The 26,807-nt window shown below is 32.5% G+C and overlaps 1 protein-coding gene across 5 annotated transcripts in view; it reads right to left on the reverse strand.

The window, feature by feature from the left end:
* Positions 1 to 8,902: 8,902 nt before the first annotated feature.
* The window catches only part of LOC143236824 (uncharacterized), a 65,295-nt gene continuing 47,390 nt past the window's right edge, over positions 8,903 to 26,807 (reverse strand). For 2 of the 5 annotated variants that reach the window (XM_076475420.1, XM_076475425.1), the window contains 11 exons: positions 25,267 to 25,406; positions 23,477 to 23,572; positions 22,899 to 23,121; positions 20,359 to 20,534; positions 18,630 to 18,731; positions 17,539 to 17,658; positions 16,410 to 16,504; positions 13,302 to 13,482; positions 12,998 to 13,139; positions 11,298 to 11,413; positions 8,903 to 10,248 (listed from right to left, as the gene is read on the reverse strand). In XM_076475420.1, the coding sequence (XP_076331535.1) occupies positions 9,853 to 10,248; positions 11,298 to 11,413; positions 12,998 to 13,139; positions 13,302 to 13,482; positions 16,410 to 16,504; positions 17,539 to 17,658; positions 18,630 to 18,731; positions 20,359 to 20,534; positions 22,899 to 23,121; positions 23,477 to 23,572; positions 25,267 to 25,406 (1,787 nt within the window). In that variant the 3' untranslated portion in view covers positions 8,903 to 9,852. The remainder of the gene's footprint in view (positions 10,249 to 11,297; positions 11,414 to 12,997; positions 13,140 to 13,301; positions 13,483 to 16,409; positions 16,505 to 17,538; positions 17,659 to 18,629; positions 18,732 to 20,358; positions 20,535 to 22,898; positions 23,122 to 23,476; positions 23,573 to 25,266; positions 25,407 to 26,807) is intronic. The other 3 variants (XM_076475423.1, XM_076475421.1, XM_076475422.1) reach the window with 3 other exon arrangements.

Consider the following 26,807-nt stretch of genomic DNA (forward strand, 5'->3'; position numbering starts at 1 on the left):
CACATAGTTTCAGTTAGCCTAACTAAATCGTTTGTAGCTTATTGAAATTTCCTGAAACCGGTTTGCTATTTTGATAATTTTGATGTTAGCTTTTGGAATGCTGAAAGTATATTATTAATTGTTTCTAACATTTTGCCTATGCAGTTTGTCAAACTGATTGGGCAGTAGTTTTCTGTTTATTCGTTGGGTTTTCTTTCTTTGGAAACATAAGAACATTTGCTCATTTCCAAGAGGCTGGGATATAACTTAAATTTATAAATAGTTTAAATAGTGCTGTTAAAGAATCAAACAATATCTTGATGTCATTTTTAAAGAGAATGGTTTCATGTTAATTACGTAGTAATTTGTTTTTCGTATTTTTATGGATATAACTTCTGTTTTAGTGATTGTTTTTGTAATTGCATTTGCTAGAGAAGTTATTATTTATTTGTTGTGCATTTTGGTTTTGTTTGGAATTTTTTCCTTAATTCTTCTTCGAAAGCGCATGTTTTTTGTATATTGCTACATACTATTTTATTTTGAAAATTAAGTGTCAAATAGGATTTTATATCTGTTATGATTGTAAATCTGCTTAGCTGTGTCCAGAATTGTTTCGAGTCTGTGTGTTTCTTTAATTTAGAACAGAACGTATCCCAGTTTTCTTGTTTTCGTATTTTATTTTTGAATGTATGTATCTGTGCTTTGATGTGTGGATCTGTTATTCATGCATATTCTTCTTAGGTATCGCCGTTCTTTTATTGTATTAATTATTATATATTACTATTTACTTGTTTCAGTATAATCTTACCTGCAGTTTTAGCAAGACGATCGGATATTTTTTGACAGTATTCATCTATAGAGAGGAAAATAAATAAATTTTTAACGGAGAGTAGGGATCATTGGTTATTCGTTTTGTTTTGAATTTCGCACAAAGCTACTCAAGGGCTATCTGCACTAGCTGTCTTTAATTTAGCAGTGTAAAACGAGAGGGAAGGCAGTTACTCATTACCACCTACCGCCACCTCTTGGGTTACTCTTTTACCAACGAATAGTGGGATTGACCGTAACATTATAACACCCCCACGGCTGAAATGGCGAGCATCTTTGGTGCGACGAGAATTCGAACCTGTTACCTTCAAATTACGAGTCGAACGTCTTAACCCACCTGGCCATGCCGGGCCTGGTTATTCGTAGAATTGTTCCAAAAAGTATCTAAAACAAAATAAAAGCTGCAATAAAAAGTACTCAGGCAAATAAAGCGATACCATTTAAATAGATATTAAAACGATTTTCAATCCCGAGGTTAGTTGGTATTGTGATCTATGTAGTATTATGTTACTTGAAATTTTAATATTAATTTAAAAGTTACCTGATGATGAAGATGTATTAGATTTATGATATCTTCCAATAGCATTGATATACACAGTTTTCTTAACATAATCTTAATATACAAACAATAACATAATTTATAATAATGGTTATTACAAATAATGATTTATATACAAAAGTTTTACAGCATTACAAACTATCGATTCTTTTATCTGGTCTGGAACTATTTTATCGACGGTTCACAATGAGTGAATTAATTCTGAATTGATATAGGTATAATTCACATAACAGGTAGGTATCTGGCTCTTTATTCGTGGCTGGTCTCACGCCGTTTATGAGCTGATTTTTCACCGACGAAGATATCTGATGTCCTTGGAAAATTAAAAAGTCCGAAGTTCATTCTCGGAAAATAAACATTTTATGATGTTCAAAATGTATAAACGTTTCTAGAGAAATATTTGTACTTTTCCGATTGATAAGCGTTTATCACAGCTATAGCTTTCGAGATTTATATCACACTAACTGTAGCAGACCAAACTGTCTCTATTCATTGCATGGTTACTTTTTTAAACTCGAGAGGAGAGTTTCTAAAAATTTCAGCTAATGCAACAATTCTGATATTTACATACATGTGTACACTATTGATTCTCACTCTCGAAAATCTTTTACAAATGTAGTGAATAAGAAAATTTTGCAATACATATTAACAGTATAAATTACATGCATTTCTAAGTATATATTTAACCAAAGCATACTTCAATATTAAAATAGTTGCATTAGTAAATTAGTTACACCTCCCTACTCAGATAATTAAACATTGGCGTTAGACAATTTTAACTAAAATACGAGGTTTATATATAACATTGATAACAGTACAAAAGTACAATCAAAACAATAAACCTGATCATCATAAAAGTACATAGCACATGAAAGTGCATTAACACAGATGTTATAAATTTCTTTAACATGGATTAGTATTCAAATTATATTATTGTAAGGTTAAATTCCAATTTAACAGCCTTCTGTTTTTGCTTTTCATTTAGTTCAAAAACTTAAATGGGTTGTGGTCACTTTAAATGACATAGGTTGTTGAGATGCAGAAGTGTCAAGCTTATAACTAGAGCCAATTTTTTTTCTAGGGTTGAATAATTATTTGGTGACAGTTAAACATTTTAGAGAAATAACAACCCGGGTGTTCAATATTTCTATCGCCTTATAGTAATAGAATGGCACCAGCACTGCCATCGCTGGCATCAACAGCTAATGTGAAAGGCTTATTAAAGTCTTGCACCATCAATACATGGTAACTGCACAATAAAAATTTGACCCTTTCAAATGCAGATTAACATGTTTTAGATCGCGTGGAGTTTTTTATTTTTCTTTAATAATTTTGTTCATAGAACAGTCATTTCGGCAAAAATTTCACAAAACCTCCTGTAATAACCAGCCATTCCCAAAAATCTCATCAAATATGTCTTGTTTGTAGGTGTTGGATAATTCAAATTGCAATCAATTTTGGCTTGAATTGGAGAAACTTGGTCATGGCCTGTTAAATGACCTAAATAAACAACTATGGCTTTGCAAAAGCCACTATTTGCCAAATGTACAGTGAGATTGGCTCTCAAATAACATCATGTAATACGCAAGTTTTGTTACCCGGTATTACAGTATCATCAACATGAATTCTAACATCTGACAGATTGTTGAGACATTGATTTATCATTCGCTGAAAAGTTGGTCGAGAATTTTTCATCCAAAACGATATATCGTATGAGCATAAACTGTCAGGAGTAACAAAAACAGATTTTCTTTTTATCCTGTCAGAGTAACAGTCCAGTAACCATTTGGCAGGTCACATTTTTTTACATATCTCGCTCTTCCAATTTTATCAATACAATCTTCCATTCTTGGAAGGGGATAGGAATCTGTCTTTATCAAAGCATTTACTTTGTAAAAGTTTGTGCAGAACCTAATCAAACCATCAATTTTTAGAACCAGTACACAATGGAGACCAATCACTTTTACTGGATTCCATAATGCCATTTTCTAGCATATAAGATATTTCTTTTTGCATTTTGTCACCTTTGGTTTGAATCACAATATAGAGATGTTGTTTCCCAGAACTATCACCTCTATCAGCATCATAAATATCATTGTTGGTTTCATTAGGAATGTCTTCAAATATATACAATCAAATTCCATCAATAAATTAGCAAGTTCAGTTTTCTCTTCAGGATGCGAGTTGTCGAGTTTTAAATCAAGATTGACCAGAAGGTCAGAATTACTCATCGTGATGTTGCATTCATCACCAGCATTTTCAAAGCTACAGATGTCTGAGTCAAAGAGATTGTCATCAGTATCAGTAAAACACTCAATATCTAAAATCTCGGATGAGATAGTTTCAACATCTTGATATGAAACAGCTGGATAGCCTTTTGATGATCAGGTTTTTTTTACAAAATTGTCTGTATCACCGACTTTCCAAATTATCTCATGAGGACCGAGACACCTAGCTTTATGTAGATGTCTCATAGTAGGTAACAATACTAAAACACGTCACCAAGACGAAACTTACGCTCTTACACCTTATAGTTATAAAAGTTTTTCATGCTAAGTTGGGATGACCTCAAATTTTCTCGAGCCAATTCACAAACATCTAACAGTCTGAATCAAAACTTGTAAATGTAATCCAGATAGAGCATTTCTTTTGGGTCATCTTCCAACCATTGTTCCTTCAGCAACTTCAAAGAACCATGGATTGAATGGCCAAACACCAACTCGAATGGACTAAACCCTAACGATTCCTGAATTGATTCATGAACAGCAAGTAAAAATAAATGCACTCCTTCATCCCAAATGTTCTTATTCTCGAAACAATAAGTCCATATCGTATTTTCAAGGTAAAATAGAATCTCCCAAGAGCTTCTTGAAATCCAGCATGGTAAGCAAAAGATTTAATCTCATTAGTACCGAGCTGCTAAATTATCTGTTGAAACTACCCAGACATTGAATTTGATCCATGATCAGAGTGAATTTCTTTGGGAAGGCCATCAAAATCGAAGCCTTAGAATTTTTTTTGGTTGAAATGTTTCTTATGGGGTAGCTTTAGGAAATCAAATGGATGTGAACATGATAGTCAACAAATACTGGTTTCCTAAGTGAGTTTTTGGTAAAGGCCCAACACGGTCAATAATCACACGACTGAATGGTTCTACGAAAGCTGTATAGGTATCAAAAGAAAAAGGGGAATGATCTTGTTAGATTTTCCGACCTATTAATAGGTATGATAAGTTTCACAAAAGTAAGAAACATCTTGTATAATGTTTGGCCAAGAGAAATGCCTCATAATTTTGTCACGTGTTATGTTGACATCTAAATTACCTCCCATTGGTAGTTTATGAATAATTTTGAATATTTCACAATTATATGCTTTGGGAACAGCTATTTGGTAAACTGTAGCTCAATCTTCTGAAGCTGGCATATCTGGTGGTTTCCATTTCCTCATGAGCACAACATTTTTTAAAAGTTTCCTAGGCTCGAGTCACAGCACACGAGGGAAACACGTCAGGATTCTCCTCAACAAAAACATCATCCTTAGATGAAACAGTGGTCAGCTCATAAACCATTTTGGGTTCAGCAACAACTTTCCCCCAGCCAAATCGTTTCCCAACAATGATACACCCTTAATTGTCGGTGTAGATCTTGCTCCAACCACATCTGATCCAGAGACTAGGTCTGATGCTAAATAAGGGTTATGAAGAGGAATATTAACAAAGTCATCCTCAATACCCTGAGTAATAACAGACTCGCCAGTGATAGAACTCGAATCTATAGGCAATATAACTTCTAACAACAATGATTGAGTCGCCCTAGTATCATGTAGAAAACGTATGGGTGTGGGATTAGTAGTGTCATTTGTCAAAGACAGGACCAATACAAAAAGTCTAAATTATTCTTTAACTACATAAGCCTTTTTTATCAGTTGTAAATCAACAATATCGGGTGATCTAGTGAAACAATGCGCAGATATGGACATGAACACACTGGATGTTGTCTCCTTTTCTTTTTCAAACTCCAACAATTGGACATAACATGACCAGCTTTTTTACAGAAATGGCAGTCTTTGATGATTTGGAGGAAGTTTTATCCTGTCTGTCTGAAGATTTCGAACAAGAAAAGCTAGATTATAAGAATCCTCAACTTCAGTGGATTGAATAGATACAGGTTTTTTTTTTTTTTCCGAGATGACGGAAGTTTCATTTACAAAAAGTTGTTTTATGTGTCAAAATATAATTATTGGAAAGAGCAGGTGTTTCGTCTTTTTTTCCATCCAAGCAAGTTTTAGGTCGTCACTTGTACATAATTTGTATTCTTCAATTAGACATAATTGTCTTAGTTTGTTGAAACTGTTGCCAATATGCATATAATTACACCATCGATCAAAATAAACCTCTTTTTCTTTTCGTGGGTTAATTCAATATACGTTTGGTTATCTTGCTTGCAATAACCTCTAAACTTCAAATGATTTTGGCCATTACCTATTCTTACAAAGTCATCCTGATCGTCGCACAGTACATGATTTTGTGTATATATATATATGTATTAATTACATACATATTGAATTATTAAAGTTTATAAAAACCTTTGGTGACGTAATAATATATTATAAATAAATTATGTAAAAGCTAGAATTTTTGTAAGTTGTCATAGCATCCACCCATACATTTTAAGACGAGTGCGTTAGTTTGTAATAACACAGTTAAGAAATGTACCTCAGAACGGCTGGTATAGGTATTAACACTTTTATTGATACGAGCAGTGTTAATACCCATACTAGCCGTTCTGAGATAATTCCGTAACTGAATTATTACAATCTAAGGAACTCGTCTTAAAATGTATGGGTGGATGCTATGACAACTTAATTTATTTAAAATATATTATTACCTGTTTGTTTGTTTGTTTTGGAATTTCGCACAAAGCTACTCGAGGGCTATCTGTGCTAGCCGTCCCTAATTTAGCAGTGTAAGACTAGAGGGAAGGCAGCTAGTCATCACCACCCACCGCCAACTCTTGGGCTACTCTTTTACCAACGAATAGTGGGATTGACCGTAACATTATAACGCCCCCACGGCTGAAAGGGCGAGCATGTTTGGCGCGATGGGGATGCGAACTCGCTACCCTCAGATTACGACTTGCACGCCTTAACACGCTGGCCATGTCGGGCCTTATTATTACCTACCACAGGTTTTGTATCTGTATTATATTATGGTACTCGTACGTTATATGTAACAAATTTTTACGACATTTTCACCTAGTAGGCGTCTTTAAAGTAGTGGTATAGCTTTATAGTAAATATTCAACATATCTCTAACTTAATTTTTTTAACAAAAATAGTCCCTGCTGATATATTTAATATTTCAAGTTCAAAGCATATATTCAAATTAATATTTGGGTGGAAACTGTAAGAACATTATTGTTTTTTCTTCTTTCTCCTCCTTTTAAGAAGCATGGATAAAAAAAAAAACAATCACTGAATAAGTGAAAAGTTCCTGTTAACCCGCGAGGACTTTTGCCAACTATATTATATATATATATATAATCAAAATAGAGGGAACAGAGAAAAGAGAAACTGACGACCACATTTTGAGAGGTAAAACTGCTCATTGCAGTCAGGTCGTTGTTTGTTAAAAGTTCTCTTCCTGAATCATGAGAACTCTATAAGTGGTATTTAATAAACTTATGTAAATAAGACGTTTGGATTTTTATTTCTTGAAACAATTGATTTGTCTTTAAAACTAGTCTTAGACTGCCATTTTTCCATGCGGATTTCATCAGCATAATATTATTAATGAATATTCCGCAACTGATTAAGCCATAATAAAATTAGTATGAGTATAATTTATCTAATGATTATAGAACTTCCTGATAATCAGTATTTCTTCTTAAAATTAATAAAACACGACCTAAGTCTCTAGGAAACACAATTTTTTATTGGAGCCAATTAAGCATTAGAAACTTAAATTATCATAATTAGTATTTCTTTTTGTGGATAATTTTACTTTTATAAACATATTATTACAAGGAGCAAGTAATGTTTTAATTTAGGTATATGCTATTAACTTTATAACTTAAATCAAAATTTCGTTTTATTCAAACATGGTCAAGTTTCTTCAAATGAACCAGGTGATGATGATTCAAATACGTCCATTTTCAAGGTTAAAAATATTGAAACAGGAGTGTTCACGTTTCATGGTTTGAATTTCAGATTACTTAGTAAGGAATAAAACTAAACATTACCTTCTAATTGCCCATGTTTGAGGGTCGCGGGTTCGAATCCCCGTCTCACCAAACATGATCGCCCTTTCAGCCGTGGAGGCGTTATAATGATACGGTCAGTCCAACTGTTCGTTGATCAAAGAGTAGCCTATGAGTTGGCAATGAGTGGTGATGACTAGCTGCCATCCCTCTAGTTTCACACTGCTAAATTAGGGACTGCTAGCGCAGATAGCCCTCGTGTAGCTTTGCGCGAAATGCAAAACAAATCAAATAAGACCCATGTTTGAAAATAATTAAAAGTATTATGGTCAAGTTGACACTTGTATAAATTTTAGATAACACAGATGTTAACAGAAAATGAAATTTTGATGGTACACGGCATTTAAAAATGAAACTGTTTTAAGTATCGTGTTTGTTTAAACTGCAAATTATAAAGTAAATATTTTATTGTATTTTGAGACTGTGGACAGTTTCACTTTTATATTTTTATTGTGTATCATTAGACGTTAATATTCTTTTAATTTTCGTGTTATATCTAAAAGTTAACTTATCGTATGACAACAACACTGTTGCCCCATCTTACCTATATAGATTTTGTTGCATTTGTCGGTTTTCCAAGTGACATCTTACAATAACAAAATTATTTTGGTAAATGTTTGTCTTTTCTTATAGCAAAACAACATCGGTCTATCTGCTGTGTCCACCGAGAGGAATTGAATACCTAATTTTAGCATTGTAAATTCGAAGACTTACAGCTGTTCCAGCGGGGGACATTGGTAAACGCAGGTAGTGATTTGAGAGAAACAAAATATAGGTATCAAACGCTATCTTTACACACCTCTGATTTTTAATCAAAATGGATAAATTAAGAGAAATATGAAAAACAAAATCGGCAGTTTACGTTATTTTTATTGAAAATTATTTAATTTTTTTATCTCTCAGTGCAAATGTAAGACGTACAACGGGGGTTGGTTTGTTTTGAATTTCACGCAAAGCTGCACGAGGGCTGTCTGCGTTAGTCATCCTTAATTTAGCAATAAAACTTGAAGGAAGGCAGCCAGTCTTCATCACCCACCGCTAACTCATAGGCTACTCTATTTACCAACGAATAGTGGAATTGACTAACACATTGTTACCTGAAACAGCTAAAATAGCGTGCGTGTTTTGTGGGACGAGGTTTTGAACCTATGACTTGAAGATTGCCAGTCAAGCGCCTTAATAAGATGACCATGCAAGAGGTGACCACTGATAAAAATCCACTCTAATATTTGGCATACTCTACATATCAGCTAATGAAATTGCAAGTTGCTCCGTAAAATCAATCACATGGTTTATTTGTTAGAAGTTACATAATCGAATGATATTTAGACACTGTATAATAGTGAAACCAATACTATTTTACAACATTATTGATTGAATTATTTGGTTCTTACTGAAGCAATATTAGCCATGCATCCTGCAAATGCACCAAAGAATACAAAAGTGTTGAATACTAGAGTGAATGTGACATTTTGTCCCCGATATGTTATGGACTTACGACTCTAAAATCCAAGACTGGATTTCCTACGGAAGACAACACAGAGAGCCAGTTGAGTAGCTCTGGGTTTAAAACCAGCAGCAGCGACATGATGTGACGTTTTGATGGGTGTACTAGGGACTTGAGTACAAGAGATTTGTTGGTAATTATTATGCTTTTCACCATTTGAGAGATAAGTTGAACACAATGTATATATAAATAATTTAGAAAATTAGGGAAAACGTCTATCTTACAGATCCTTTTTTAAATGTTACCCGCTAATCAAACATCAATCTTTAATGTATAAATTTCTGAAAAATTTCTGATATTTGCTTGCTTAAAGCAACTATATTATTTTAAATAGTTTAAACTGTAAGAAAACAGCAAAATCTAAGATATATTTAAAAGTTTTCTCTCGAATAATAGTAAAAATTACTTCTACGTCCAGCTAGTTATAAAAATACAAATTATACAGTTTATTCAGTAACATTTCATTACTGTTGGCTGTAACAAATTGTTTGTCGTGTTTGTAATTGCTGCTATTAGTTTTTAGAATGTTTCTGCTGGGTAAGAAAACAATCATTATAAAGTCTAAAATAATTCATGAAAGAAATGCTTCATTATGTTTGTCATGGAATTTCAATTATTTTAACTCAACTTCTGCTATTTTCAACTGAATCAAATCATACAAGAACTCGTTTTTAGAAAGAGAAAAGGTATTTCCATTCCATTTTAAATAAAGTAATACATGTTTAAAATATCTTAGCTCTGAAAGCTTTAGAATATAAAAGCGAAGGAAACGACTTCTTCCACCTTGAGCGAACTATCTTTTCAGGTGCGAGTTTTTCAGTACTAGCAGTAATAAACTGTTCTCCCACAGCTTGATCTTCAAGAGTCAATGATGATGAATATATTGAAGTAGCAGTTTGTTTGTCATCCCAATAATCATTCTTCTTCTTGACTCTGGATTTATTTTTCCTTATTGTAGACCTCCTTCGTAATTTACATTTTGGGATTTTATCTTTTGCCGAAGAGGCTTCTCTCAAACTTTCAACTGTCTTGACCACAGCTTTGGCAATTTCTTCTGGTGTCGCTTGTGGTTGCGAAAGAACACCCCAGACTTCTTCGGAAACATGTGGTGGGGGCACCTGAAAACAAACTAATAATTTAAAATTTATATCTTTATAATAGTCAAATCTATATAGTTCATCGCTCTTCATAATAAGTTAAATACTTGATAATTCAATGCTTATAACACGTTTAAATACCTTGTTGAAGGTCTAAAAAAGTTCTCTCTAACCATACTTGAAAAGCTGACGGGTTATGGACTTTAAAAAGTATGCAGGTAGATACTATGATAAATGACACAAAAATCCTAACTTTCAAACAATTTATTTATAACATATTACAGTATTCACTATTACCTCACCAAAAAGTTTGTTTTATCTTTAATAACTGAATATATATACGGCATACACTGTAGCAGCTGAAGTTGTGGGAGTCATGGTGCTTTCTGTTAGTCTTTCAACACCCACTCTTAATGCCCTTCCACAGTATTTCATGTGATTAATTGATTGATGGTTATTGGCCACAGAAGTCTTACAGACTGAAGTTGAAATGTCATGGGTCAAAGTAGGAAGTAGGTATAGCTCGAGAAACGACCCTTCATATCAACCTTGTAGTGGTTGTTTGAATAACTGTCAACTAAGCTTATTTATTACTTCAATAATGGCGGCTATTTATTCTTGTTGTATCCCTCAGTAGAGAGTGATAGCCCACTCTCTGAGATATATGATATTTGTATGCCATACCCCTTTGTCTGTTGTGTTATCTAAAATTTAATATTTTTTGTTGTTATTGTTGTAAGGATGCGGAATCATCTATGAATGTAATTAACGTTATCTCAGGTCAAAGATAGTGATTCTCAATAACAGCAATAATTGGGAGGGAAGAGTTGTGAACCCCCAAGAAACATGCTCCATGTTCCAAACTATCATCCCACAAAGTTTGGTTCATATTGACCCAGTTGCGTGGGAACAGTTAGATAACAGACAGACACACGTATTTTTGCGTCTTTTATATATGTAACTATAAAAATGCCTACATCCGTTCTTATGTGTGTGTAATACTGTTGTTATTTTGTGCAGAATAGTCTGGTATCATATCTAGGAAAATATCCTGTAAAATTCAACATTACCTCATATGTTTCTAAGGGTACTCCTGATGTAAAATCTTCAGTTAACCATACAGGTATCACAAAGTGGTCATTCCAAACAAACTCGCTTACTTCATGAGCTGAAAGTGCTTCAACTACTGTGGAAAAATGTATCAATTATGATAAATGTTCTTTAACATCATGCATCTTTAAAATTTAACTGTTACAGTTAATAAAAATACAAATGTGTCAAAATGAAATAAACAATATACAAGCAATTGAACTGAAACTCTGATGATATTAACATTTGAATAATTGCTAATATAATTCTATTCAATTGAATACAACTGTAGAAGACTCGTACGAACAGAAAGCAAATTTGTTGAAAAGATGAAAGTTGCGAGAGTTTAGGGTAAATAAGTGTGATTTCCGTACTCTTGTAGACCAGTTTAAACTTCGATTTTCTGTCTCCTTCAACCCGTCTGGTCTCAGCGAACTGGCGTCTAAATGTCGGAATTCCAGCTTCAAACCTAGCATATGGTTAAAATAAGTCACCTTCTTGCGTCTTATGCCTCCTTTCCAAGACGATTTTCGTGTATGATACATATTGAACAAGTTCACAAACAAAGTATGCATGTTTTACAAATATTTATATTGTCATCATATATATAATATCTGGAATTTTATTTTATTTTGTTGGAACGGTAACATTCAGTTGGTAGAGGAGGCCAGAAAGTGACCAAGTTAAAAGGGGTAAAGCCTATCACTCAAAGTTCTGATCGGCTTTACTTATTTATTTAATATAATTAAAAATTAAAATGTATTACATGCTTTGTACAGCTGTATTTTTTCAAATAAGTCTTGTTTATTACTTTGTTATATTCAAACAAAATGTTAAAATTAAAGAGTGCAGTGGTTATATATCACTGTAAAACATTATCCAACAAATACATACAAATCCTCTTTTGAGTTAATAGTGTTATTATTATTATTATCCAAGCAGCAAAGATAATTTATAAACATATTTTCAACTCATCGTGATAAAAGTTTTAATAGTTGTTGCTGCAAATTTTATGTTCAAATATTATATTTCATCACATGATCATAGTGTGCAAAATTCACAAATGCTTTTTGGGGGTTTGATTTAATATATGTTGGCTTTTTTAAATAGTTTACATAGCATAATTCTTATTCAAAATGAAGACTTATACAATAGTTCACAATTTATTTAGCTTTGCTAAATATGACTTCAATCTACTGACCAGTATATAGTTTTGGTCCAGGGATCCTTGACCTTAATATAATTTACAGAGTTTTATCAATTCTATTATATTGATAACTGGCTAATCTTCAGGTTAACAAAGAAAATGTTTGCAACTGATCGTTGCTGGGCACATGTCACAGGGACATGTAGGAAGGTCAAAACGTTCTCTGCTTATAAATAAAAGTGTTAATGCCCATACCAGCCCTTCTAAGACACATTTTTATTTCAAATGGGTTTCTCGTCAACAATAATGGCTTCAAATTTGCATAACCATACAAATGTGATGGAAAAATCCAGATCGGTATTTTGAAAAAACGCCTTAGGTCGATGTGGCCTACCTAACCAGTGAATGTATTTTAATACTTTTATGTGGTTTTCGTATAAAAGCGTTGATCAACAGATTAAGGTCACAGGTTAACATAAACAAGTAAGTTGTAATTCCACTGCTTAAACTATTTCTATTGAAAAAAATTCTCACCTCCAATAACTATGCAGATGTTAAATACTCTGGCTACCACTGTTTCTCTTTCTTTAATAGAATCACCTATGAATACTGTTTTCCCATAAGGAACACGTTCAAAGTTTCCATCAAGATTTTGTCTTGACTTTGAACTGAAATCCTGATGTAAAAAACGTTTATTAATTTATGTGTACAGATATTTCAACACCAAATTTTCACTTTCTAAACAAAACAAAATTTATCTACAATTACAGATTATGATCACTAAAACATAATAGTTTTTCGTTTTTTTAAGAACAAGAACTATTGGCTTTAATTTCACCTGATGGTCTTTCATCGGTAGCACATGAAAAACGCTTGAAGCATCATCAGTTCCAGCAAAGGAATTCTTATAGATTTCTTTTATTTCATTAAAAGCTTCTGCGGTGACATTAGGGGCTCCAAAAAATCCTCCTGTCACCAATGTCAACTTCGGCACCTTGGCTAGTTCTCCACCTATTGCTCTAGTAGTTGAAATAAAAATATTTTAAATCTTAGGTTAATTTCATTGATTACAAACGTTTGGTTTGTTTGAAATTTCACGCAAGGCTACACGACAACTATGTACACTAGCCATCCAAAATTAGCAGTACTAGACTAGAAGGAAATAAGTTAATCAACACCACTCACAGCCAACTAGCTACTCTTTTACCAACTAATAGTGGGATTGAATGCCACATTATACATACAAGTTGTATTTATTTTGTTTAGTCCCTTTACGCTTTCATCGCACTAAGAATTGTTAAATAGCATAAAAATCAGTGAAGTTGGACATATGATATAAAAGTAGTTTTAACTGAAGTGTACCCTATACGATAATAAAAATAACAATGCGGTAAATAGGGAGTTTGATGTCCGATATATAATTGTTTATTATCAACGTCCAATCTAAACATGCTAATACACTGTTGTCAAACTAATAAATATTTGTCACTAACTCCGAGCAAAGTAGGTAATACATCAACGTCCAACAGACAAATATCTATCATTAACTTCTAATAAAAACAATTTAGTAACATGTATCAGAATTAAACCAAGTAATTAACAGTGATATGCAGTTCTAACTAGATGGGTGCAAAGTTATAAAATATTTGTATTATTATGCATTAATTTATCAGGTGTGGTACCTGTTACAGTATGTAACGTTTACCTCTCCAAGAGAATTAGTGCGTGTTTATGACCTTCGTGCAACTTGTTTAGTAGGAAATCGCTAACTATATTAAGAAAACCTGAATGAAAATTTATAAAAACAAGAACAAAGTATCTTAAAAACCATAAAATGCAGGTCTCAGAAGTGTTACACAAAGAATTTGTACAGTAAATGAAAAAAAACCAACAAAAAAACAAGTGAACATGTAAAATGGTGAAGAAAATATTTGTGAACATATAACTAATAGCCAGCTTTTAAAACAGCATATTACTTTTATTGGCAACTGCAGTGAAGAGAGTTTCTACATCAGATTAAGACAGGGACAAAGCCAGATCTGGGGTGAGAGGAAAAGAGAAGATAAAGGAGTCACCCCACTCTTATGTCAGACAGAAATGTTAGTGTGGTGTTCAACAATTCTTAATATTACATATGTCAACACTTATTTCAAATACCATATTAAACACAGGGAACTTCCATGTCATACAAAATTGTGATAAGAATCTGTTCACTCCTGGAAATGGGCTTGAGCCAAACTGGAACAAGATTCCATTGGATAACCATTGTAGTATATAACCTTTAGCTAAGTAAGAGAATTAATGTAGTTTTACGATTTTAATACATGTGATTTATCGTGAAAGCACTAAAAATGTACAGAACACCTACTTTAAAAAAGAAAGGTGGAGGTAATATTAACACAAATGCACTTCATACTAATTACATAAGTATAAAATATAATGATAACTGGAGGTAATATTAACATAAAATGCACCTCATACTAATTACGTAAGTATAAAATATAATGATAACTGAAGGTAATATTAACACAAATGCACCTTATACTAATTACGTAAGTATAAAATATAATGATAACTGAAGGTAATATTAACACAAATGCACCTTATACTAATTACGTAAGTATAAAATATAATGATAACTGAAGGTAATATTAACACAAATGCACCTCATACTAATTACGTAAGTATAAAATATAATGATAACTGGAGGTAATATTAACACAAATGCACCTCATACTAATTACGCAAGTATAAAATATAATGATAACTGAAGGTAACATTAACACAAATGCACCTCATACTAATTACGTAAGTATAAAATATAATGATAACTGGAGGTAATATTAACACAAATGCACCTCATACTAATTACGTAAGTATAAAATATAATGATAACTGGAGGTAATATTAACACAAATGCACCTCATACTAATTACGTAAGTATAAAATATAATGATAACTGAAGGTAATATTAACACAAATGCACCTCATACTAATTACGCAAGTATAAAATATAATGATAACTGAAGGTAACATTAACACAAATGCACCTCATACTAATTACGTAAGTATAAAATATAATGATAACTGGAGGTAATGTTAACATAAAATGCACCTCATACTAATTACGTAAGTATAAAATATAATGATAACTGGAGGTAACATTAACACAAATGCACCTCATACTAATTACATAGTATAAAATATAATGATAACTGGAGGTAATATTAACACAAATGCACCTCATACTAATTACGTAAGTATAAAATATAATGATATAACCAAAGACCCGCAAAACATTTGCGATCAAATTTGTATTATACTACAACATTCTTTCTTTAAACACAGAATTTCTGTAATAATACAAAACTAATTCTAATCGCAGACACCAAAATCTGCAAGTCCACTTGTTTTAACATTAGTTAGACCTTTATGAAGTATGGCCCGTATTTGATAAAGAAAGAAATTAACAAAAAGTTGTGTACGTTTTCTGTTTTAGTTTAGTTAGAACTAGACTTTACCTTACTTAGTGCTATCAGTAAATAAACTAATAATGTTATTCTACAACCTAACGTTAGACCTTTTAAAAACCTTTAATATGTTCTTGTACAAAATGTCTACTAAAGTATATTTGTATTCGCATTTAGATTGCAAGGTGCGCGCGTATTTTCAGGACAGAAAACTGAATATTTTTATAACAGATTCATGTATATGTTTGTGTGTTTGGGTTTTACTAATAGAAAAGCCATGTCGAGCTATATGATGTGTCCACCGAGGGGAATAGAATACCTGATTTTAGCGTTGTAAATTCATAGACTTACCGCTATCCCAGCATGGAACGTAGATTAATGGCATCGTATTAGATACTCAAGCTGAATGCCTGAATTTTAAGGATCTAAATGTATCTTATCTTTTAATATAATAACTTGTTTTGAAGTTAACCTACCGACAGATTTCCTCAGCTCTGGAAGAAAGATTGTCGTTTCCAGCAATATACACACAGTTTTCAAGATCTGGGGAGATTTTCTTTAGAGATTTGACCTAAATGAACAATCAATAAATGATTACTTATGTGTTACATTAACAAACATAAATAACTATATTTAGAAGCTTATGTAAATCACTAGTACGATTTCAAAACTAAACAAAAATAACTGGTTATTGTTTCAGTGATGTCGAGAAAATCCACTCGTAGAGAAAAAATATATATATGTAAAAACGACTCGTTTGGGTTGAGAAAATATTTTACGCAGAGGAGCGAACAACGTTTCGACCTTCTTTGGTCATCGTCAGGTTCACAAAAGGGTTATTGTTTATCTTTAGTTCCCCAGTGAGTCAGTGGGGCATTTACAGACTTACATAACATTAACATCTGGGATTCACATTTTCATTTTGAACATAGCACAGATAGATCATGTAATTCTGCGCTAAAGGAAAACAGAACAGTTTCTATATTATTTCACTGTTAACTCTTTTTCAGTTTTTCTGCTCCAAGTAACTGTTCGTTCTTATGAGATTATAACCAGTACCAATACAGGAACGCTTCATCTACAAATGAATAACTAATACAGAATGTATTTTTTAATTTTTTATAAACATTTGAAATAAAAAGTTTTTCATAATGAGATAATTAATATAATATACACATAAGTACATTTAGAACTGTGGAATTACAAAAATTAAAGCATCTCCTTAATTATCACAATTGGTTCTCGTTTAGATGAAATATTTTTCAAGTATAATATTTCAACTTTTATAAAACACATAGTCAATCTGTGATCTGTATGTGGGGTTTACAAGGATAACCATGAGAGGGTACTAATAGAATAGGTTAAAAATGGGACGATATATAACAAATGATTTTCTTATATGTTATAAAACTTATTGGATTTTCAATTATATAATTATATATGTATTATATTAATGCTTAAATCTTATTCGTGAACACAAATCTATCGCTTGAGGTGAAAAATTAAAAAATATTCCTCTTGCATAGCATTTTATTATCACCTAGTCAGCAAAATATTTTAGAGATTAAAACGATGTGCAAGCCTAATCGTTAAAGACATCCTTACCAAATATTGTATTTTCGCTTCTTCTGCCTCTTCCTTAGGGGTCATTAACGTGTCAGGATTTAACGCCCTCTTTACTTGCATGCTCAAGATAGACAAAAACTCGGAATTGATCATCTTTCGCTAAGATCAAAGATACTAAACTTCAATTACATTTCAGTTTTAAATCTGTAAGTGATAAAGAAACAGTGTGAATTGTTACAATTTAAATGTCATTACAGTACATATTCAGAATAAAAACTATTATAAAACATTGACACCATGACGCTTAGACAACATAGAGATACAATATTTCAAGAGTAAAAGAAAAATCAAAATATCACAGATTAACTCACTGTAAGATTAATATCTCAGGTCCATATTCTACACTACCAACTTTAATTTCAGTTTAAGTGTGTGTTTAGATAGTTAGTAAAAATACAATTACTTACAATATTATTATAACAATTAATCAGGTATTCGAGATATTAATTGTGTTTTAATGGATTTCACCTTGCTTTGTTTAGTTGTGAACAAGTATATCTTGCATCCTGCTAAGTCCTTCTCCAGATCCGAAAAGAAATCTCAAGGCCAAAATAATATATAAAAGTCCATAAAAATACAGTCTACATATCACACTGGTTGGTTATATGTTACTATCCTGAGAGAAACGTTTAATATAAAATAATACATTTTCATCAATGTTACTTTATTTCCTGTTTGCAGTTATGAAAGTATTAAGTGGGAGTAATTTCATACTGCATAATGAAATACAATCACACAAATGAATTGTCACATGATATATCTTTTTCTTCTAATCATGATTAATCAAATGCTTATTAAACAGATTGGAATTTTACTTCCTTAAAGGCAGACATAATATTTAAACCAATAAATAGTCAGTCATAAAGAGTCGAAGGAAAATCTCCTTTCTTTCTGAACATCCTTCGTATGTGTTTGTGTGTTTTTTTTATAGCAAAGATGAGTCCACCGTGGGGAAAACATCCTTCGCAATTACAGAGGTTCTGTAATTCTATATTTAGATTATTTTACTCAAACGCTGGTTTTCAAGTTCTAACACTGTTTACAATGCAGTAATATAAAACAAAACTTACACTAATCATGTCATTTCTTATAAGCATCCTAAACCAAGAAGGAACTGAGCTGTCATCACTCTTTACAAGAACCACTCTCTTCCTCTGTTCTATGTAAAATACCTGCCATGAATCAAGAAAATATCAAGAAACAAAATTTTACCGAAATAATAAAGATAAAGAGACTAGAAAGTTCACGTAATCTCATCAATGACACAATGTTAAAGATAAACTTTAAAGAATATCACAGTGTTAATAATTTTTAAGAAAAATACATGATACAGTAAAAGAAATAAATACATTTTTATTGTTAACCATAGAAAGGAAAACTCAATCACAACATTAAACTGGTTATTGAAGCATTGTTTATAATATTTGGTATATGCATTCAACAGAGCAAAAAGAATGAAAAATAGTGATACTTTTTTTTCATAGCAATTTACCCTCATCAGGCACCTGTGGCAAAAGTTTGCGATAATCAGAAGAGCACCTTAGATTTTTCTAGATTGTAGAGATGATTTTAGTTCATAATAAGACAGAGAAAACAAAAATGGAAACTTCTTTAAAAACAAGGTTACTGTAAAATGCACAGTAAAAATAATATCAACGGTAATCTTACTAGGAAAGAGAACTTTTATTTAAAAAAAAAATATTAATGTAAAATTACTCCCCGTACAGTAAAGCGAGTCAGATCAACTAACATGTCGCCATAAAGAAAACAAAACGTTGATTTATTTTGTTGCTGTTCAGCGTAAAGCTGCAGTGGACTATCCGTGTTGTGCTCACCATGAGTATCAAAACCAGATTTACTGCTCAGTCACTGAGGTGCATGCAACGTTAGGTAAATAAAGATTTTTTCAAGAGCATAAATAATTCTAACTCGTAAAATACATTATTTACTTCAGTGTTCACTGCTATATTACTACGTTATATGATATTAATGCTATGTTAGTAGTCACAAAGAAGTTTAATTTGTTCATACTGACAACTTAAAGTGAATACACTACCGAGTAAACACGTTTAACCAAAATCAAAACATAATAACAATTTACGCAAACTGCTTGTTTGTTTTGTGTGTTTTTTTAATTTCGCACAAAGCTACTCGAGGGATATCTGTGCTAGCCGTCCCTAATTTAGCAGTGTAAGACTAGAGGGAAGGCAGCTAGTCATCACTACCCACCGCCAACTCTTGGGCTACTCTTTTACCAACGAATAGTGGGATTGACCATCACATAATAACGTACCCACGGCTGAAAGGGCGAGCATGTTTAGCGCGACTGGAATGCGAACCCGCGACCCTCAGATTACGAGTCACACGCCTTAACACGTTTGGCCATGCCGGGCCACACAAACTGCACAACACTTTATATAATGAAAATAATACATTACATCACACCCGATCACGGGGCCTGGCATGGCCAAGCGCGTAAGGCGTGCGATTCGTAATCCGAGGGTCGCGGGTTCGCGCCCACGTCGCGCTAAACATGCTCGCCCGCCCAGCCGTGGGGGCGTATAATGTGACGGTCAATCCCACTATTCGTTGGTAAAGAGTAGCCCAAGAGTTGGCGGTGGGTGGTGATGACAGCTGCCTTCTTACACTGCTAAATTAGGGACGGCTAGCACAGATAGCCCTCGAGTAGCTTTGTGCGAAATTCTAAAAACAAACAAATAAACACCCGATCACTAAAAGAATCTCAAGCATCTTACGAAAGTTAAACACCAAGTTCTTTGGAATTACTTAATTCCAAACCTGTTGCTGTGACGTTTTAGATTTGGTGTATTCTCTGGAAACAACCACCACCACTACTCCTGCTTGATGTGCTTGTTGTCGAAATGCTTTTAACCTTTCAATTTTTTCTGGGGTTAAGGCTGAACCTTGGCTGATGTTGCTAATTTGAGAGATCATTCGTACCAGTGGTTTCTTTTCTGAAAAAAAATGTTAGCCTAATCGTTATAAGTGAATGTGTTTAGAGACATGATAATTGAGCACTAGTAAAATGTGATACCTGTTTCTAATGCCATAGTTCTCAATTTTCACTTCTCAAAAAACAACAAAAACTAACTAACTGCATAGAATGATGAGCAAAAACTTAGACATTTTTATAGTTATATCACTGAAATTTCGAAATTCCAACCAAAAATGGCGATAATGATCTCTGTACGTTACGAGCTCAGGAGTATGGTAAAGTTAAGTCCTAAAAACTAGAGATAAAATCTGAATTTGAGGTATTCAAAGACGCGACATCTCAAATGTATAAAGCACTCCATGGTTAGAAAGGTCTCACGTTTCACTTACTCATAAAATACTTGTTTTACAACCTGTGATATTCTAGCGAGGAAATTATGTTACCATTCTAATCTACTTGTACCATTAAAACCGATGTTTAGCACTAGGTCCAATGTGTTGTTTCAGTACGGAATAGAGTTAACTTTATATATACACTACATGGCCAAACATATGTGGACACATGACCATCACACACATATGTTCTTGTTGAACATGAAATTCCAAAACCATGGGCAGTAATATGAAGTTGGTCCCCTTTTTGACGTTATAACAACTTCCACTCTTCTGGGAAGGCATTTCACTAGATTTTGGAACATGGCTGCAGGGATTAGTTCCTATTCGGCCACAAGAGCATTAGTGAGGTCAGGCACTGATGTCGGGCGAGAAGGCCTGGCTCGCAATCGGCGTTCCAATTCATCCTAAAGTTATCTGATGGGGTTGAGGTCAAGGATCTGTGTAGGCCAGTCAAGTTCTTCCACACCAACCTCAGCAAACAATGTCTTTATGGGTCTCGCTTTGTGCACGGGGGAATTGCCATGCTGAAACAAAAAGGGCCTTCCTCAAACTGTTGCCACAAAGTTGGAAGCGCACAATTCTCTATAATGTCATTGTATGCTGTAGCAACAACAGCACTTACAGTTGACCGCGGCAGGTCTATCAGGGCAAAAATTTAACGAACTGAGTTGTTAGAAAGATGGCATCCTATGACAACACCACATTGAAAGTCACTGAGCTCTACTCATTCTACTGCCAATGTTTGTCTAATATATATATATATGAAAGCTGAAATACCCGTCAACTGACAGGTAGTGTTTAAACTTAATTAAAACAATGTAAGTTTAAGAGCAATCATATATTTCAAAGTAATAACTTGAAACATAAAATTATCTCAACCTTTTAAAATCACAACAAGGTTTCTTCATAAACACCCTTTGCAATTTGCTCTCCATCTACCAACAAGTGAAGATTTTGAGATGATTCTACCTTTGAACTCACTGCCTCTCATTCACTATGAGAAAGGCATTGTTGTTCAAGAAACAATCCAATTTAAGTTTAATTCTGACCCTTTTAAGACATGCCACATAATTCATAATGTTTGCATACAAACTTTGATTTAGATTAGCCCAATAGGCACGGAGGAGTTAGTGTGTAAACAAACACACATTTCGTTTTTATAAATATACAAAGATGTACGAGTTATTATCCTATATATTTATATTTTGTATGCGTGGCAAAGTTACTACGGATATTTGGTAATTCTTGAGCAACTCTTTTACCAACGAGTAGTGAGATTGACTGTGACATTTTAACGCCACCACAGCTGAACAGATTAGGATATTTGGTGTGAGGAGGATTCGAACCCATGACCTTTAGGTTACGAGTTAGCACCCTAACCACCTGCCCAGATTGTGTTAAAATTACATACAAAGAACACAGAGTGTCATTTTTTCCATGTTGCATCTGCTGTAATTTTATTTTGTACAAAATAAAGAAACACTAATTAAGATTAATTTTGTTTACAATACGAACTTTAATTTTGAAGTAATCCATTACTCTGAGCTAATAATATTTGATGCAGACTGAATGTATACAAGTTTAAATGTTTTATGATCATCATTTGGATAAATAGAGATAAAGCAAAAGTGAGAATTACCCATCATGAAATGCTATAATTACGATAAATCTGAGTGATTCACATCAAATACCTCTTTAAATAAATAAGTTCATATTATACTGATAACAATCAATGAAAACTTTGATATCCAGTGTTCTTGTTAAATGCATTTAAAATCTTAGTGAGTCAATTCTGGGCAAGGAAGGTAACTGTTTTTGTCTTTGTTTTAAAATAATTATATTTCAAACGTTAGTGAAATTTAGCAAGTGCTCTTGTGTATAGTAAATTTTAAATGACAAAAAGAGAAATTGTAATTATTTAAGTATTGGGTTGAGCCCTTAACTTATTTGTTATTTCTCTGGCTTAATAAGTTAGTTCTGATTTTTACCTACGAAATCAGAATCGTTGCAGCAAATTGAGGCTGTGCCTTTATTTTTCTCGTTAGAAACCACATTCTCCTTCTCTGGGATCGTAGGAAGATCTTGTGGTGTGTTCGAAGTAGATACAGACTTTCTTGCGTCTTTTTTGTCATAATCTGTGGCTTCAAGTACATCTGTTGAACACCAAACTTCTAAACCTTGTGTTTCAAAGAATATCCTCATTTCATGGGCCTTTAAAAATTATACGAATTGCTATAAGAAATATAATTTTACATGGTATTTGTATCTAAACTAAAATTTCTTCACGTATTGATACTTAAAAATTCAAAAGAATCAACAACTTTAATTAAAAGGTAACAGATGATTTCAGATTTCTTTACTGTTAAGATTACACTGTGAAAATATTTAATAGATTAAGAACTGCGTTACCAATGAACATAATGCATTTGTGTTAGAGAGGAATTTAAAAACAGTTAACATCTACTTTCGGGAGTAATTGAGAATAAAGTAAAATTATTAAAATGTTACATTCAGCCTAGTGATTATAACACATATCAAGCTACTTTAAACATAAAAAAAACCATACCAGTAACCTTTGTCTTGGGTGAGCACTGATTACTATGAACTTGGTGCTGTCTCTCTTTTCTTCTTCAATAAAGTCGAGATCTTTGTATGGAAGCTTCTCCACACAAAAAAAAAATAAAAAAAAAAAAACTTGAGATTTTGTATTAGTGCCTAAAAGAAATCCCAGAATTTGATAAAAATGTATATTGAAATATTAAGTTTTCTAGACAGTTGTATTTAAACTAAAGCACAGTTATTCCTTATAATTTTAACAATCATTGTAATCGTTATTGCTGGTTACCAAAGAACTGAAAAGGTAAGGTTATAAAATATTTTAGCCAATCTAAAGATCTCAGGATTCAAACTCTAATGGAAGATAAACTGGAAATTATTATAGTATGTCATGAGTTTGCTTATTGATGGTATTTCTCAGAAACAAGCAAGACAGATTTACAAAAACTCAAAACAATAATGATAAAAGTGGTATTCAATAAGGAAACAAAACGTCATCAGGCCTCATATCATATATGTACTTTCAAAACCATTGTGTAATTTAAAACTTAAGCCTAACTGAAAAGTCATTTATCTAATGAGCTCCAGTTGATGTCAGACATATGGCTTTTCTGCATCAACCTTCCACAATAGGTAATCGAAACGTTGCTATGCACTTTTTTCCACAAGAAACCTATAGTTCACCAGCTTTTGTAAAATGCATCATTCAATTTAATACATAGGATTAACTTTGATTTTTTTTACTCCTTTTGGTTTAATATTATTGTGATACATATCACATACTTATAGTACTGATTAAGTAGCCAAAAGTTTGGAAGTACTGCCTAAATCAGATCATCGTGTAAATCACAAATGATAGCATAAAAATGATAAATACCTACTCTTCTCTAAAAATACAGTTATCTAATGTGCTCTATAGTAATATTAAGGCTAAATTGGAAGATGTGATAATGTTGAGAATATATTACAAAATAAAATCAATTGGTTGAATACGTAGTAAATGATGTTTTAATGTTGTGTCCATAGTTTAGTTCCTTTCTATACAAGTGGAAACGTCTTCTCCTACTCCCTATGATATAAAACTTTAATGGGTTGATGTTACACTACAGAATCTTCATGTGTCATCTCATGAAATCATGAATAACATTGATAATTACACTTTCTTGTTATAACATATAAAAATACGCCAGACTCTTTAACTCTCACGTCTATTGCCTCTGTCTTCTTCCAATACTACACCCAATGTCTGTAATAACATATCTTATAGAGATGAAAACATAGCTTTGAAGTTTGTTATAATATGGCCCTGCATGCGTATAATAGGTCAATAGGTTCACTAGCAGATGCTCATTGAAACAATTCAATAATAAATGTCCTAAAAATAGTGCTAAATAAAATGGTTCAGTTGAACCAATGTCTTGGATTATAGCATATATGCAATATGAATGTCTTATGGGCTATTTACTCCCGTATTACTCCCGTATATAATCTATATGTCTGAAATTATTCAGTATGGAAGTAAAGAAAATTTAGTATGTGAAAATATTTGAATGGGTTAGCTGTGAGGAACCTACACTTGCACTAGACTGGGAGATAAGGTTTGAAATAACCTGAATTAATTAACAGTGGTGACACTGAATTGGATAATATAACAAAAATACTTAACTGGAAAATATAACAGTTTGGTTATGTTTCATGAGATAGCAATGTTGAAACTAAAAAAACATATTGCTAAATAACTGAAAATATTTTGTAAAATAATTTGAACTGGCATGTTTTTAAAAAGTATGAACTCCTTACTTTCATAGACTTTTTGGAGATTTTGTTAAACTTTTCCTTTTCAGAAGCGAACAATTTGCAAAAACCTGCAATCTCTCTGGCAACTTTCTGCAAATACAAACCTTCCAAGATTTCAGGTAAGTTTTCATGTTCACTTTTAACTGTAGAAAATAATAAACAAGTTCAAATACATCAGTATGTATATGATATACACTTATATATGTCTATAGCAAACAAGTTTGCATTACATTACTTTCTAAATTGTTCAATACTGGTAATAAATATGTAGTCATAGTTTTGAATATTCTACAGGTATACAAATACTAACTAGCATTAGAGCATTTCAATCATTCCCACCATGAACACCCTATAACTATAAAATAGGATCCAGTTACAGTAGCAAAATTACTTGCAGAAGACTGGATTTAACTTAAAAAAGCTAAATTTTCAGCCAATTTATTTTATTTACTCAAAAAAACATGTTTTGTAAATCAAGAACATAATTTCAACTATAAGAGATCAAAACGTGTACCATAAAAGTAAAAATTCTAATGCATTAGTATAGTAATCTATCAATTGAAATTACAAACTACAATATTATGTAATATGTTTTGTCTTTCATCACCAGAATCATGATTTTTTTTAATGAAATGAGGAGCTTAGCTATTCTTGTATTAGTTACAAGTAACTGATGTGGATTGGCTGTACATAATTCCACCTTTTACTATTAACAGTGGACAACAACAAAGTAATTAAAAAAACATGCTTCTTCTAATAATGGACTACAGAAGGATGAGTTAGTTAACATTAAAATAATTTTGATAATGTATGTTATCAAGTCACATGACAAACTCATCAAATATAAAGTTTTGATGGAACAAAGGTATCAGAATCACATTTTAACACTGCCCTTTCACCACTTTGGAGAATGGTATGAAACATCCTTTTCTGATGCAAAACAGAATTATAAACACTTATTCACATCATTGATTTAGAATTTTCAAGATAGAAATATCCCCTGTATTTAACTTTATTTGTAAACAAGGGAATAAGGGTTAACTTTGGGCACCATAACCATACAGAAAATGACATTCAAGAATTTGTGCTCCAAACATAAAGTAGCACAATGGACAGTGATAAAACTGGCCACATGCTTTAGGCAACACTAAGCAACAATATCACGAAGGATCTCTGTATGAAATGATGACACATATCATGTATACATAATCTGCTCTACAACATATACTCTTCAAAAAAACAAACGCAAAAGGGATATTTTTGTTATTTTAAAGAAAAATATATGTAATAACGTAACAAGCTCAGAGTATGTGATGTTACACGTGTTAAGGCACTGATTGTCAGACCAAAATGACAATAAAAGTTGTGCACTTTGAAAACGGAGGAAAACATCGGATTTTTTGCCAAAACGCATGCGTGTCCAATAAATTTGTTTGAGAGATCTGCATGTTCTGCAAGTGCAACATGTGCAAAATCCCTATAAAAGTGACGGGTTTTCGGTTTCCATAGCTCAGTGTTAAGCCACCGACACGCAATACAGTTAC

The sequence above is a fragment of the Tachypleus tridentatus genome, chromosome 13 (genome assembly GCF_004210375.1).
Source record: "Tachypleus tridentatus isolate NWPU-2018 chromosome 13, ASM421037v1, whole genome shotgun sequence".
Taxonomy (NCBI): Eukaryota; Metazoa; Arthropoda; class Merostomata; order Xiphosura; family Limulidae; genus Tachypleus; species Tachypleus tridentatus.